Raw genomic sequence first — 12,016 nt, 5'->3', positions numbered from 1 at the left:
ATGGAAGCTATGACCAGCCTTGACTTTGAAAATAGTTTTATCTTAATCCTCCTATGCATATTCTCAACCTTTTTTCTATTTGCCTTCTTCTTCAAGAAACCGAAGAATGTCTTTGACCTACCTCCAAGCCCTCCTTCTCTTCCTATCATCGGTCACCTTCACCTTCTCTTCTCTACTTCACTCCACAAGTCTTTTCAAAAAGTCTCATCCAAGTACGGACCTCTGCTCCATCTCCGCATCTTCAATGTCCGCATCCTTCTCGTCTCCTCTGCCTCAGTGGCCTACGAGATCTTCAAAGACCACGACATGAGCATCTCCTCCCATGGCCCTATTGGCATCGATGAGTGCATTGTGTTTGGTTCTTCTGGCTTCATCAAAGCTCCCTGTGGAGATTACTGGAAGTTCGTAAAGAAAATTATCACTACTAAAATGCTTGGACCCCAGGCGCTGGAGCGGTCACGAGGCCTACGTGAAGTTGAGATAGAGAGGTTCTACAGAGATCTGCTTGATAAGGCAGTGAAGAAAGAGAGCGTTGAGATCGGTGAGGAAGCTTTGAGACTAGTTAACGTTATCCTCGGAAAGATGAGTTTGGGAAGGAGTTTCTCAGAGGAGGAGAGAGTATCTGAGTTTAGTATCGAGATCGCTGCCTTGACACAGAAGATATTTTTGCAACAAGTCCTTCGTAAGCCGCTTGAGAAGCTACGGATCTCACCACCATTTAAAAAGGAGGTGATGAGTGTTTCATACAGGTTCGGGGAGCTACTGGAAAAGATCATTGTGAGATACGAAGAGAAAAAGGACGAGCATGAAGGTAGTGAAATTATGGACGCATTGTTGGCAGCTTGTGGAGACGAGGATGCTGAGTATAAGATCAACAGGAGCCATATCAAGGCGTTATTAGCGGTAAGTCTATCCTCTCACGTTTGGTATAATATTTCACTGAAAATACAACCTAGCTCAGAGCTTTTAGTTTCTTTTAGGCGGATAGGCCTACACATTGTTACTCAGATCCGAAAATCCACACCGTAACCAGACCAAAGTAACTGAGTTGTATACATTTCATCCGGATCCGGAAATCTGCACCGGAACCAAACCAAATTACCAAAACCAGAAATCAAGCCGAAACCCTCGAATATTTAAATAATTCATATGTTTTCATATCCGAAATAACCGAACCAAATATCCAAAAGTATTTGAAAACCCGAACTATCCAAAATTATCCGAAACATCCAAAATTATCTGGATCATCCTAATTACTCGTAATTACTTGAAATGCCTGATATTTTATCCCTTTTTTTTTATCAAACCTGATATTTTATCTAACTGATCCAAATTACCCAAAATAACCAAACCAAAATCAAACAAAACCTAGATTTTTTGGATATTAAACGGTTCTTAATTTTAATATCCAAACCAACCAGAATCCAAAACTATCTGAATCCATTGGAACAAAAAAAAATAGTGGTTCCTAGATGAATCATAAAATCCTCTATCTAAACTATCAAATACCCAAAATAATCAATTCAAACCGAGTCAATACCGAAAATGTCAGACCTAGTATCTTGATTTGTTTCTGTTTGTAAATAATCCCCCAATAGAACTGACTCTTTTTTACAAAAAATTGTTTGAAAGTTTTTGATATTTGGTTCGCTTTGGTTTTAGATAAAAGAAATGTTACAGAAATTAATTAATAACACTCTTTTAAAAATTCAATACATTAAAATGTATTTGATCAAAATTATTAATTTTTTTTGTTTATATGGTTGATTAAAATTATTAATTTAATATTTAGGTTGATCCCTTTAAATTGCATATAATCCATCGGTTTTTTAAATATAAAAAGTTTTTAAAGATTTTGTGTTCATTAAAATATAAGATATTTTGATCCTTCTATGCTAACTTTAACTTTTAGAAAATTTTGTTTAACTAATTAGATTTTACGGTTTAGTATGATTGGTTGAACTATTTTTAAAAATGCCTTTTAAAAATTAAATTTATTAATCTTTAGGTTTTTAGATATACAGTGAAAACCTCTATAAATTAATAATGTTGGGAATACACCAAAACTATAATTTTTATTAATTTATAGAGATATTAATTTATCGATATACTAATTGAACCAAAAACTCAATTTGGGACTATAAAATTATATTATTTTATAGGAATTTTTAGTATATATTAATTTATAAAGTATTAATTTAAAAAGGTTATACTGTAACACCATAAAAAAAAGCAAATGGAGTATTATTCAGGTTTCGTTGAGGTTACATTCTGAGTGATAGAGTTATACAGGTTCAAGTTATTAAAAAATTCGATCCATTTTCAGAAAAAAAATGGTTCACCTCGAGTACTTAGCACACCCAACTGAACCAAAATAACAGTATATATTAACAAATGTAGGAGCTTTTCTTTGGAGCCGGTGACACCTCTTCAAAATCAACACAATGGGCAATGGCTGAAATCCTCAACAACCATAAAATCTTTGAGAGACTGCGAGAAGAAATAGACTCCGTTGTAGGAAAAACAAGGTTGATCCAAGAAACTGATCTACCAAAACTCCCTTACTTGCAAGCAGTCATCAAGGAATCTCTGAGATTACACCCACCGGGTGTTCTTTTGCCAAGAGAGTTTGAACAAGGGTGTAAGATCGGAGGGCTCTACATACCTAAGGGCACGTCACTTGTTATTAATGCTTATGCGGTGATGAGAGACATTGATTCTTGGACGGATCCTGATGAGTTTAGGCCAGAGAGGTTTCTAGGGGAAGAGGATGCGAGAAGAGAGCATGTACTGAACTTTCTTCCTTTTGGTGCTGGAAGGAGAGCATGTCCTGGATCAAACGTGGCTTATATTTTAGGAGGGATCACTATTGGAGTTATGGTGCAATGCTTTGACTGGAAAGTTGAAGGAGTTAAAGTTAACATGGAAGAGGCTACTGGAAGAGCTTTCTTGGCTTTGGCTCATCCCCTTAACTGCACTCCTCTTCCTCGAATCTTGAATATTTTACCTTCAAATTTGTAGATTCTTGGTTTATGAATTCGAGTTTTTCCCTCTCTCTTTTTTATAAATGAATAATGGTTCGGAAGATTGTTATATATTTGTTATCAGCAACGTATCATGTATACGTGTTTTGAATCCGAATGACATATCAACACACTAGCACTAAGTACTAGAATCGTAATATAACACGATCGTATTTTTTTACTAATCAAATTTGTATTGTCTTAATACAAGAGTTTCCGCAAGCAAAGTTGTCATTAAAGAATCTATTTAAGTTTGAGTCCGTCATTAAAAAACTTTAGTTTTGCTTTAGAAATAAATCAAGAAGAGAGCTAGATATTGTTATAGGATAAATTGGTAAATACTTTAGTTTAGCTTCTTAATTTCTAGTTTAGTTGTTGGTTGTTTGGTTTTAAAATACCCATGTAATCATGTCCCTTCTACAGGAATCAATCAAACACAAACAAATATTTTATTTTAAATAACTAGGAAGTTTAAGGTGACGACATGTGCATCTTCCCACAACAAGATTCAAACTAGATTAATTCTCTCTTTTAGAAAACAAATCCTTCTCAACGGAAATCAAATTTGTAACTTGTTAACTCCCAGGTGATCAAAGAGTTCTATCCACTAGACCAACTTATATTTCTCTGATTCCATTATCATCTTCTACCGTCATCAAATATGTGCTCCTTCAAAATGATTGTTCTACCTTTGTAGTCAGCTAGGCAGAGGGAGTTCAAGAAAAAGATCAGAGAACCCCCAAGAAAAAAAGAAGAAAGACTAATCTTTACGTACTCTAGCCAAAATTTATGAATAGTCTAATTCCCAATGCCTTTGGAATCAGGAAACTGATACGCACTTGATATTTTTGGTGGTTCACTAGACTCAAGATATGGTGGCTTTGGTATGTGATCAGGAACAGGAAGACGTCGGGATACTCTTCCACATATTAGAGATGGATTTTTTGTAACATCTAATGTGTTTTTAAGTTCTTGAATCCTTGAAAATACATCAAATTGCATAAAAATTTAGGGAAAAAGGTAAAAGAAAAACTTTCGATGTTCACTACTCACTTGGCTCTGAAGTATTTGACAGAAATAATTAATTTTTTCCCAAGAAATTACAAGGAAAAAAACAAAGAAAGAGAGTTGTTAAATTGTAGTTACAAGGCGTTGCTTCTTATTACTACTCAACGACATCTCCGTTTCTTCCTTCATTACGACATCGTTTCGAGACTTAACCGAAGCAATGTCAACGCCGAACAATCTCACTACAACCCGGCCCGTATCCTGTTCCAACCCAGCCTTTGACTTCCACACAATATACAACTGTTGATCCTGACCGTTAGATCTTTTAAAACTGATCAAATCACCGGCACAGAGTCTCTTCTCTTTAACGAACCTGCTCCAACCTTTAGTCAACACGTAGCTTTGACTACTGTTCCAATACGAGTAACGGAACCTCCACACTTTCCCGTTAACGTCTTCGAAATTCAACAGCGTCCCTCTCACGGAGACGTCGCCGGTTAACGGTAACGGAAAATGTTTCTCCGCTTGGTGTTTCGGTATCACTAAACGGTTTAGCTTCCCGACGTCACTCGGCGTTACCGTTTTCTCAAACAGACACTCCGCCGTTTTAAACCCCGTCACAACCGTAACGTTAGCAAACGCCGTCTCTTCCGTGTCTCCGTTACCACCGTTACGTTTGCGTTTCCTCTGCTCTAACTCTTCTTTGTAAGTGTGTTTCCTCAACATATCAACGATCTCATATTTCGAATGTGCGTTTAAGAACTTTACTTCGTCTCCGTCACCTTCACCGTTACGGAACGTCGTGTCTGGTTTGAAATTAGTGACGGCGTCAGAGCCGCGGAAACGGTGAGCGGCGACGTCGTAGACACGCGCCGCTTCTTCTTCTTCGTTGAATGTCCCGAGCCAAACGCGCTTGTGCTTCTCGTATATCTGAGCTCCCCATCTTCCGTTTGGCTGAGGGACGACGCCTTTGAATTTTGACGACGGGAGCTTTCTTGATTCTGCTTCGACGCCGTTCTGGGAATCGAGAACCACGCTTGAACCGCTTCCCATTCTGTATAAACTCGCCGGAGATGACGACTTCGCCGTCTTCGGCGGCGGTGTAATCTTAGCCGGAGTGTGGATGGAAACTGTACTTGTTGAGCTCTCATCAACACTACTCACAGCTTCCATATTAGAGAAATCACAAGAAAGTTGTGAAATTTGAGAATGAAGAGAGAGAGAGATTTGGTAATGTTGTATGAAATGTATGTGTGAACGTGTGTGACAATAGCGTGTATATATAGAGAGAGACAAGAGGGAAATAATAAGAAAACATCAAGTGCATGTATATATTTAAAATTTTTAGTTTTAATTTTATTTCCTTTTATTATTTGTAGAAGGGAAAATTCCTAAAAAATACCCAGATTAATTTTGATTTGCCGGAAAAATACAAGAAAAGTTTGATTTATAGGGAGAAGAAGAGGCAAAAATTAGTCAGGGCTTGAACCAAGTATCCCCACTTCTTCTACGCGGAGCTCTACCAACTGAGCTATATCCCTCCGAGCATTGGGTCGAATTCTTCTTTGGTGTTAAGGTAATAGCTATGACCGGGTAAAAGATGCTTCTTCTTTGCATTTTTTTTTGGTTCGAACTTTTTGGACTTCCCAAAAAATACACGGACTAAATTTTGTTGCCAATAAAATACATTTCGATTTCGGAGGTTTTACACCTTGATTTTAACGATGTTAACTCTGTTTAACAGAACATTAAAAAACCGTTAGTGACACGTGCCTAATCAGTGAAAGCTCGGTTAACTCCTAAAATCCCAAATCGAAAGAAGAACAAACCCTAATTCCATTTAGCCCCAAATCGAATTTGTTCCAGATTCTCTTCTTCTCTAAACCTTGTTCTTCTTCTTCATGTCGCATTGAAGTCTTCGATTTCCATGTTCTATAAGAGACGAAAAAGATGAGGTAATTTCTCTTCGATTTCATAATATGAGTTTGTGTTTTTCTTCTTCTTCTTCATGTTCTGAGTTTCTAAATCCTAATCTTCGGTTTGATTGTAGTGATCTAGGGTTGATGAAGGTTCGGCTACACTATGGAGGCGGCGTTATGGAACGTAAAGATAACAAGTTTTTCTATCGGGGAGGATTAGTGAATAAAGACATTGCTATTGATCCAGATTACATGACATGGTCGCTGTTTGAAGGATTCTGTGAAGACAATGGGTTAAACGGTGTGGTGAAACATGTCTGGTACAAGCTTCCACAAGAATCTATCGATTTGGTGAAAGTGATATCCAAAGTCACTCCAGATGCTTCTATTAATCAGATGTGTTGTGAAGCTATGAAAGTAGGTGGCGTTGATATCTACATTGAGCAGAGTGTTGGTGAAAAGGTTGATGATCAAGTACCAAAGGATGGTGAAGAAAATAGAGGTGAAGAAGACATAGGTGATAAAAATGCTGGTGAAGAAGACAGCGATGAAGAAGACAAAGACGATAAAGGTCAGAACAGTGGAGAGTCGTCAAATGCTCGTGATGAGGGTGAGGAAGAAATCATCAAAGAAGTAGGAGATGATATTCCATTTCAGTCACTCTTTGGGGATATCCGTGATGAGGAAGTTAGAGGTGGCAGTAGTGATGAAGTTAGAGGTGGTGCTAGTGAAGAAATTAGAGGTGGAGCTTATGATGATGAAGAAGAATCTGAGAGGCAATTAAAAGATGATGAACATCCGGCTCCTGCTGTTGACACTGATGATGAATGGGAAGACTTCAATCGACAGGAAAAAGTGATTTCGAGAACTACATACAGCAACGATAAGCCTCCTTACCTGTGGTTAATGCAGACATTCAAGAGTGAAGAAGAGTTCAAAGACCAGCTGTTGCGCTATGTTCTAGACAAATTATGATGTGAAGCTTTGCAGATGGGAGAAAACAAAGTTGGGAGCCATTTGTACAAAAGAAAGATGCGAGTGGAAGATTTATTGCTCAGTTGAGGAGCCAAAGGGGAAGTGGATGGTGAAATCTTATGTGGATAAACATAACCATCTCAAGAGTAGCAAAGCAAAGATGTTGAAGCAAGGTACAATATATAAAGATGTTGCAAGGTTATATAAAGATGAAGCAAGAAGAAGGCCTGGTATTAAGTGGACTGACATCAAATATGAGATAATGATGAGGTACAATCTCTCAGTTTCTAAGTGGATATGCACGAAAGCAAGAAGAATGGCTCTAGACTTGGTTATAGAAACGCAGAGGGAACAATTCGCCAAACTGTGAGATTATGAGAGCGAGCTTCAGCGTTCAAATGATAATACCACGACTGAGATTGTGACTATTCCTCGTGAAGATGGTAAGTTTGTCTTTGATAGATTCTACATCTGTTTTGAGAATCTGAGGAACACATGGAAGCATTGTTGCCGCCCTATTATTGGACTTGATGGGGCGTTTATGAAATGGGAGTTAAAGGGTGAGATTCTTGCAGCTGTTGGACGAGATGCGGATAATAGGATTTATCCTATAGCTTGGGCAATAGTTAGAGTGGAAGATAATGCCTCATGGGCTTGGTTTGTTGATAAGTTGAAGTCTGATTTGGATTTGAGTTTAGGAAATGGATTCACTATCATATCCGACAAGTAGAAAGGTTTGATTAATGTTGTTGCAGACCTCCTTCCCGACGCAGAGCGTAAACATTGTGCTAGAAACATTTTTCCAAATTGGAAAAAGTTCTATGGAGCGTTAGAGTACGAAGATTATTTCGGGGCAATTGCATACAACTTCACTAAAGGTGATTATCAGTTCAATTTGCACGCTTTAGAAGTGTTCGATGCAAAAGCACACGAGGACTTGCTGAAAACAGAACCGAAGACATGGTGTAGAGCGTTTTTCAGTCCACATGCACGACGCGAGGATGTGTGTAACAACCTCTCAGAAAGTTACAACAGAACAATCAGGGAAGCTCGTAAGTTGCCATGGATTAACATGCTCGAGGAGATTAGGAGGCTTGCAATGAAGCGTTGTTGTCCCCGTGGAAGAGGGAGAGGGCTTGGTCGAGCTCGTGGAAGTGAGCGTGAGCCTCCTATTCCAAGAGAGTCTGGTTGCTATATTGCTCATTTCTCTGGTCGTGTGTTTGATGTATGGGGGCCTGCTCCACAATGTTCTCAAGAACAACCACCTCAAGACTCTTAGGATTTATCTCTTTCATTATCTTCTTGTATTTAACTTGTCTCACTTTTCTAAAACTCTGTAGGATGATGTTATTTTGGTTGGATGTTTTCTTAAACTTCATCACTTTCTGTCACGATTTTAAGATTATTATGCTTTATTAATAAGAAAGATGACATAAGAAGACACAACATATAATAACAATCAACATACATTGATGAAAATGAAAACATTAAAACATGAAAACATAAGACACAAACCAACACACACCCATCGAAATGTACAAACCAAGACACAAACACAATGAAACATGAAAACATTAAAACATGAAAACATAAGATACAAACCATAACTACTTCTTCAACATGGCAAAGACGATGATGATTGTGATAACAATGAAGCCTTCCCATGAAAGAACAAGAAACTGCCTTAGCAATTTCTCTTTTTCAGCCGATGTTGTAAGCGCAATTTCAAGTTTTTTCTTCTCCTCTCCGAGTCTGTCCCTTTCCTATAACAATAATGCAGTTGAATCTTCAATTGTGGCTTGTTGAGAAGTTGTCCAAGGTGACTGTTTAAGGACTTTAATTTCTTCTCTCAGACGATCCATCACATCTCACGCCTCCAGTAAACTCTGTTTCTGCCATTCATTTTGCTCCTCCTTACCAATCCAAGCCACGAACCCATGAGGATTACACAACCAAAACCTTCGACCCGGATTATCATTTGTCCATGTTTTTGCCATACTCATTCCTCTCTTGCAGTGGCACAAAGGACCGTCGTTCTTCTTCTTATAGGATGAGATTGCACTTGAACTCTAGCCTTCACTCTTACCTATCTCTTTCGATTTTTTCTGGAGATTTCTCAGATAAGAGAAGAGAGAAAATTAGGGTTTGTTCATAATCGATTTGGGGATTTTATGAAGCCAACGAGTTTTTCACCGCTTTCGCACGTGTTCAGTTAACTCTTTAACGCCGTCTTAATCTTCTGTTAATCAGAGTTAACGCCGTCAAAATCGAGGTGTGAAACCTCCAAAATTCAAAAGTTCATGTATTTTGTGGACAACCAAATTTAGTCTGTGTATTTTTCGGAAAGCCTAAAAGGTTCGTTGTAGAATGGTGTGTTTTAAGGAGATAAAGTATACATATGGGCAGGCCGCAGATGTATGGGTTTTGTCTGTGTGTATATCGTGAGTCAACTTAAATTCACAAGAAAAATCATGCAATTAGAATATTTTTCATTATTTTTAATAAAGAATACAGTACATCTTATTCTGCATTCCATTTCATTTGACATACCAACTATCCCCACAGTTTGTTTGATAGTTATTTCTTCAACGGGATATGTTGTTAGTGTTAATTTATTATGTTCATAACCAGAAAAATTATATTACTTTGTTCTGGACTGCATGGAGAAGTGGGGCAGGGTAGATAAAAAAGGATTCACGTGAAAAACTGAATAATATTTGAAGTTCATTCCTCCTGAGCTTTTGATATGCTCATTTACAAGAATGGTGTTCTAAAGAACCCAATTATTAAGTTACAAAAAAAAAAAAGAGAACCCAATTATTATAACCATAAGCAATAAATTAACAATAACGAAATTATTGTTACGGTTATTCATTTCTCACTGAAAATTATTTTTTCGTCTGACAGATCTACCTGATTTTTTTTCCCACGGCGAAATCGTTTGCAAGCATGAATCCTCCATGTATACAAATAATATGGTCGATGCTCTTGTGATAATATACCGTATCTTTATTCCATTCTTCGTATATTCTCAAGCATCTTTATTCCGTTTCATTTTCTTCTACTACAATGGGAAGCATGTGTGTAGGCAGGATCGTACCTGATCGTAGTATAAAAACTTTTGCAGAATGTTGAATGTGATATTAAAGCAAACGAATTGAGGATCTGCTTGTGACTGTGTAGTGTATATCTGTCATTTAAAACGAATAAGGTAAATATATTTATGATATATTCTTATAGCTTTTTTTTTTTTTACATTGGATTGTATTATTAAACTTTCTAATCAAAGAATTTTTAACAAATTAGAATTAGCAACACAAAAGTAGAAACAAAAAATACCAGTAGGGATCCAAAGTAAATTAACACAAATCTATTTTGCAGAATAAAGATTTTTCATATAAAAATTCATATCTGCTTCTGAAATAGTTGAATCTTAAAGGGGATAATCTTCGTATTAATCCAAAAATACCATGCTTCAGACGGAATTGAGAACGATTGTCACTCTCTTTTTAATATTCCAGTAAGAGTCACCGAGACAAGAGAACTCTTTATATTGTTCTATTGATAAAAACATAGTCAACAAAATTATTGTTTCATAGAATTTCATAATGTATTTCCAAGTAGCCATAGTTTGCATCAAGAACTCTATCACCCAATGAAGAATCATCAACGATTGAAACCGGTAAGACCAGTTGCCACCATCCGCAGTAGATTTGTCAATTACATTTTCTAACTAGTTCAATTGAACCGAAGTTTTTATCTTACCAAATCCATATAAAAAAAATAAAATAAAAAAATCTTTGTCAGATTTAAAACAAATTAACAATCAAACAAACCAAATGACCGCAAATAAAGCAAATAAAAAGGAAATAAAATGAATCAACCAAACCGATGTCAGAGCTATGACGCCTCCGACCATCAGCTTGAAACAATTAAAAAAATCTCCCAAGTCTTCTTATAACTTATAACCTAATTTGTGTCCGTAAAAATTTGTTTAGTCTGATAGCTGAGCAATAGCTTTATTAACGTTTTTATATGAGAAATACTTTAGGATAACACTAAAAATGTTTTTGTCACAAATATAGACTCTAAGGATCAAAATGACCAAAATGTTTCATTAAAGAGGTAAATATACATTTATACTCTTAGGGTTAAATAATTCAAACCTTAGGGTTTAGAGTTAAGGGGTGGAGATTTGGGATCGAGGTTTAAAATTTTATAAAATAAAAAATAAATATTTAAAATTTGAAAATAAAAATTTTAAAAATGGTTTCAAAATGTATTTTCGAATAACAAAAAGAAAATTTTGAAAAGAAAAAAAAATCGAAAAAAACAATTTCAAAAAAACAAAAATTTTATAAAAAAAGTTCTAATTTGAAAACATATAATCTAAAACTATAAAAAAATATTTATTTTTATTTTTATTTTTGATTTTTTATATATCTAGGGTATCAATGTCATTTTACCTATTAAATGAAACATTTTGGTCATTTTTCCTCTTTGTGGTCTATTTTTGTGACCAAAATTTGAAAATGGTCTATTTAGAAGAATTGCATTTTTTATATTAGAAAGCTTTGGATTTGATTTCATATATATGATGTGATTTTAATAAATTATGGTGGTAAACTTCTCGAGAAATTGCACCCAAAAAAAAACTTCTCGAGAAAATATCTACTACTACATCAAAAATAGAGTTGTTTGTCATGGTGTAATACATGTGAATTTTGGCTATCAAAATTTTTTTATGAAATATGTAGAATTATCCGTTACAAAGTTGTCATTATAATCTTTTAAAAAGAATTTGAAACAGAATCATCATATACGAGACAATAAACGGAAATTGTGTCCAAAACACATAATTATCACATTGCATAAAAAGAAACTTCGAAAGCATATAGAAGAAGAAAACAGTATCACATTACAGGAAAATATTAAAATATTACAAAATTATAGTCCATCGGTTTCACATCATTTGAAAAACAATTCTTATTACATGGACAATATCATTTTAAAATTTCAATGCAATTTATAGTTACTTGAAATTCTACAAAATGTTTTGATCTTATAAATAGGTTTATTTATCTCAAATAA

At 35.7% G+C, this 12,016-nt stretch overlaps 3 protein-coding genes across 3 annotated transcripts; 2 read left to right on the top strand and 1 right to left on the bottom strand.

Annotated features, from left to right (window-relative positions):
• On the top strand, nt 1-3,021 carry LOC106326237 (cytochrome P450 705A5-like). The gene is made up of 2 exons (XM_013764261.1): nt 1-903; nt 2,401-3,021. The coding sequence occupies exons 1-2, from the start codon at nt 1-3 to the stop codon at nt 3,019-3,021; spliced, it is 1,524 nt and encodes a 507-aa protein (XP_013619715.1).
• A 1,048-nt stretch (nt 3,022-4,069) lies between these two features.
• On the bottom strand, nt 4,070-5,263 carry LOC106325668 (AP2/ERF and B3 domain-containing transcription factor ARF14-like). The gene has a single exon (XM_013763730.1). It carries the CDS (start codon nt 5,202-5,204, stop codon nt 4,155-4,157), a length of 1,050 nt encoding a protein of 349 aa, XP_013619184.1. The 5' UTR covers nt 5,205-5,263; the 3' UTR covers nt 4,070-4,154.
• Nucleotides 5,264-5,981: 718 nt separating this feature from the next.
• Nucleotides 5,982-8,204, top strand: LOC106324341. Its single transcript, XM_013762327.1, has 7 exons — nt 5,982-5,986; nt 6,082-6,897; nt 6,941-7,098; nt 7,210-7,291; nt 7,388-7,544; nt 7,624-7,659; nt 7,743-8,204. Exons 1-7 carry the CDS (start codon nt 5,982-5,984, stop codon nt 8,202-8,204), a joined length of 1,716 nt encoding a protein of 571 aa, XP_013617781.1.
• The last annotated feature ends 3,812 nt before the right edge of the window (nt 8,205-12,016 follow it).

This window comes from Brassica oleracea, chromosome C2 (genome assembly GCF_000695525.1).
Source record: "Brassica oleracea var. oleracea cultivar TO1000 chromosome C2, BOL, whole genome shotgun sequence".
Taxonomy (NCBI): Eukaryota; Viridiplantae; Streptophyta; class Magnoliopsida; order Brassicales; family Brassicaceae; genus Brassica; species Brassica oleracea.
The sequence above is the reverse complement of the archived record's forward strand: the minus strand, read 5'-3'. Positions and strand labels throughout refer to the sequence as shown.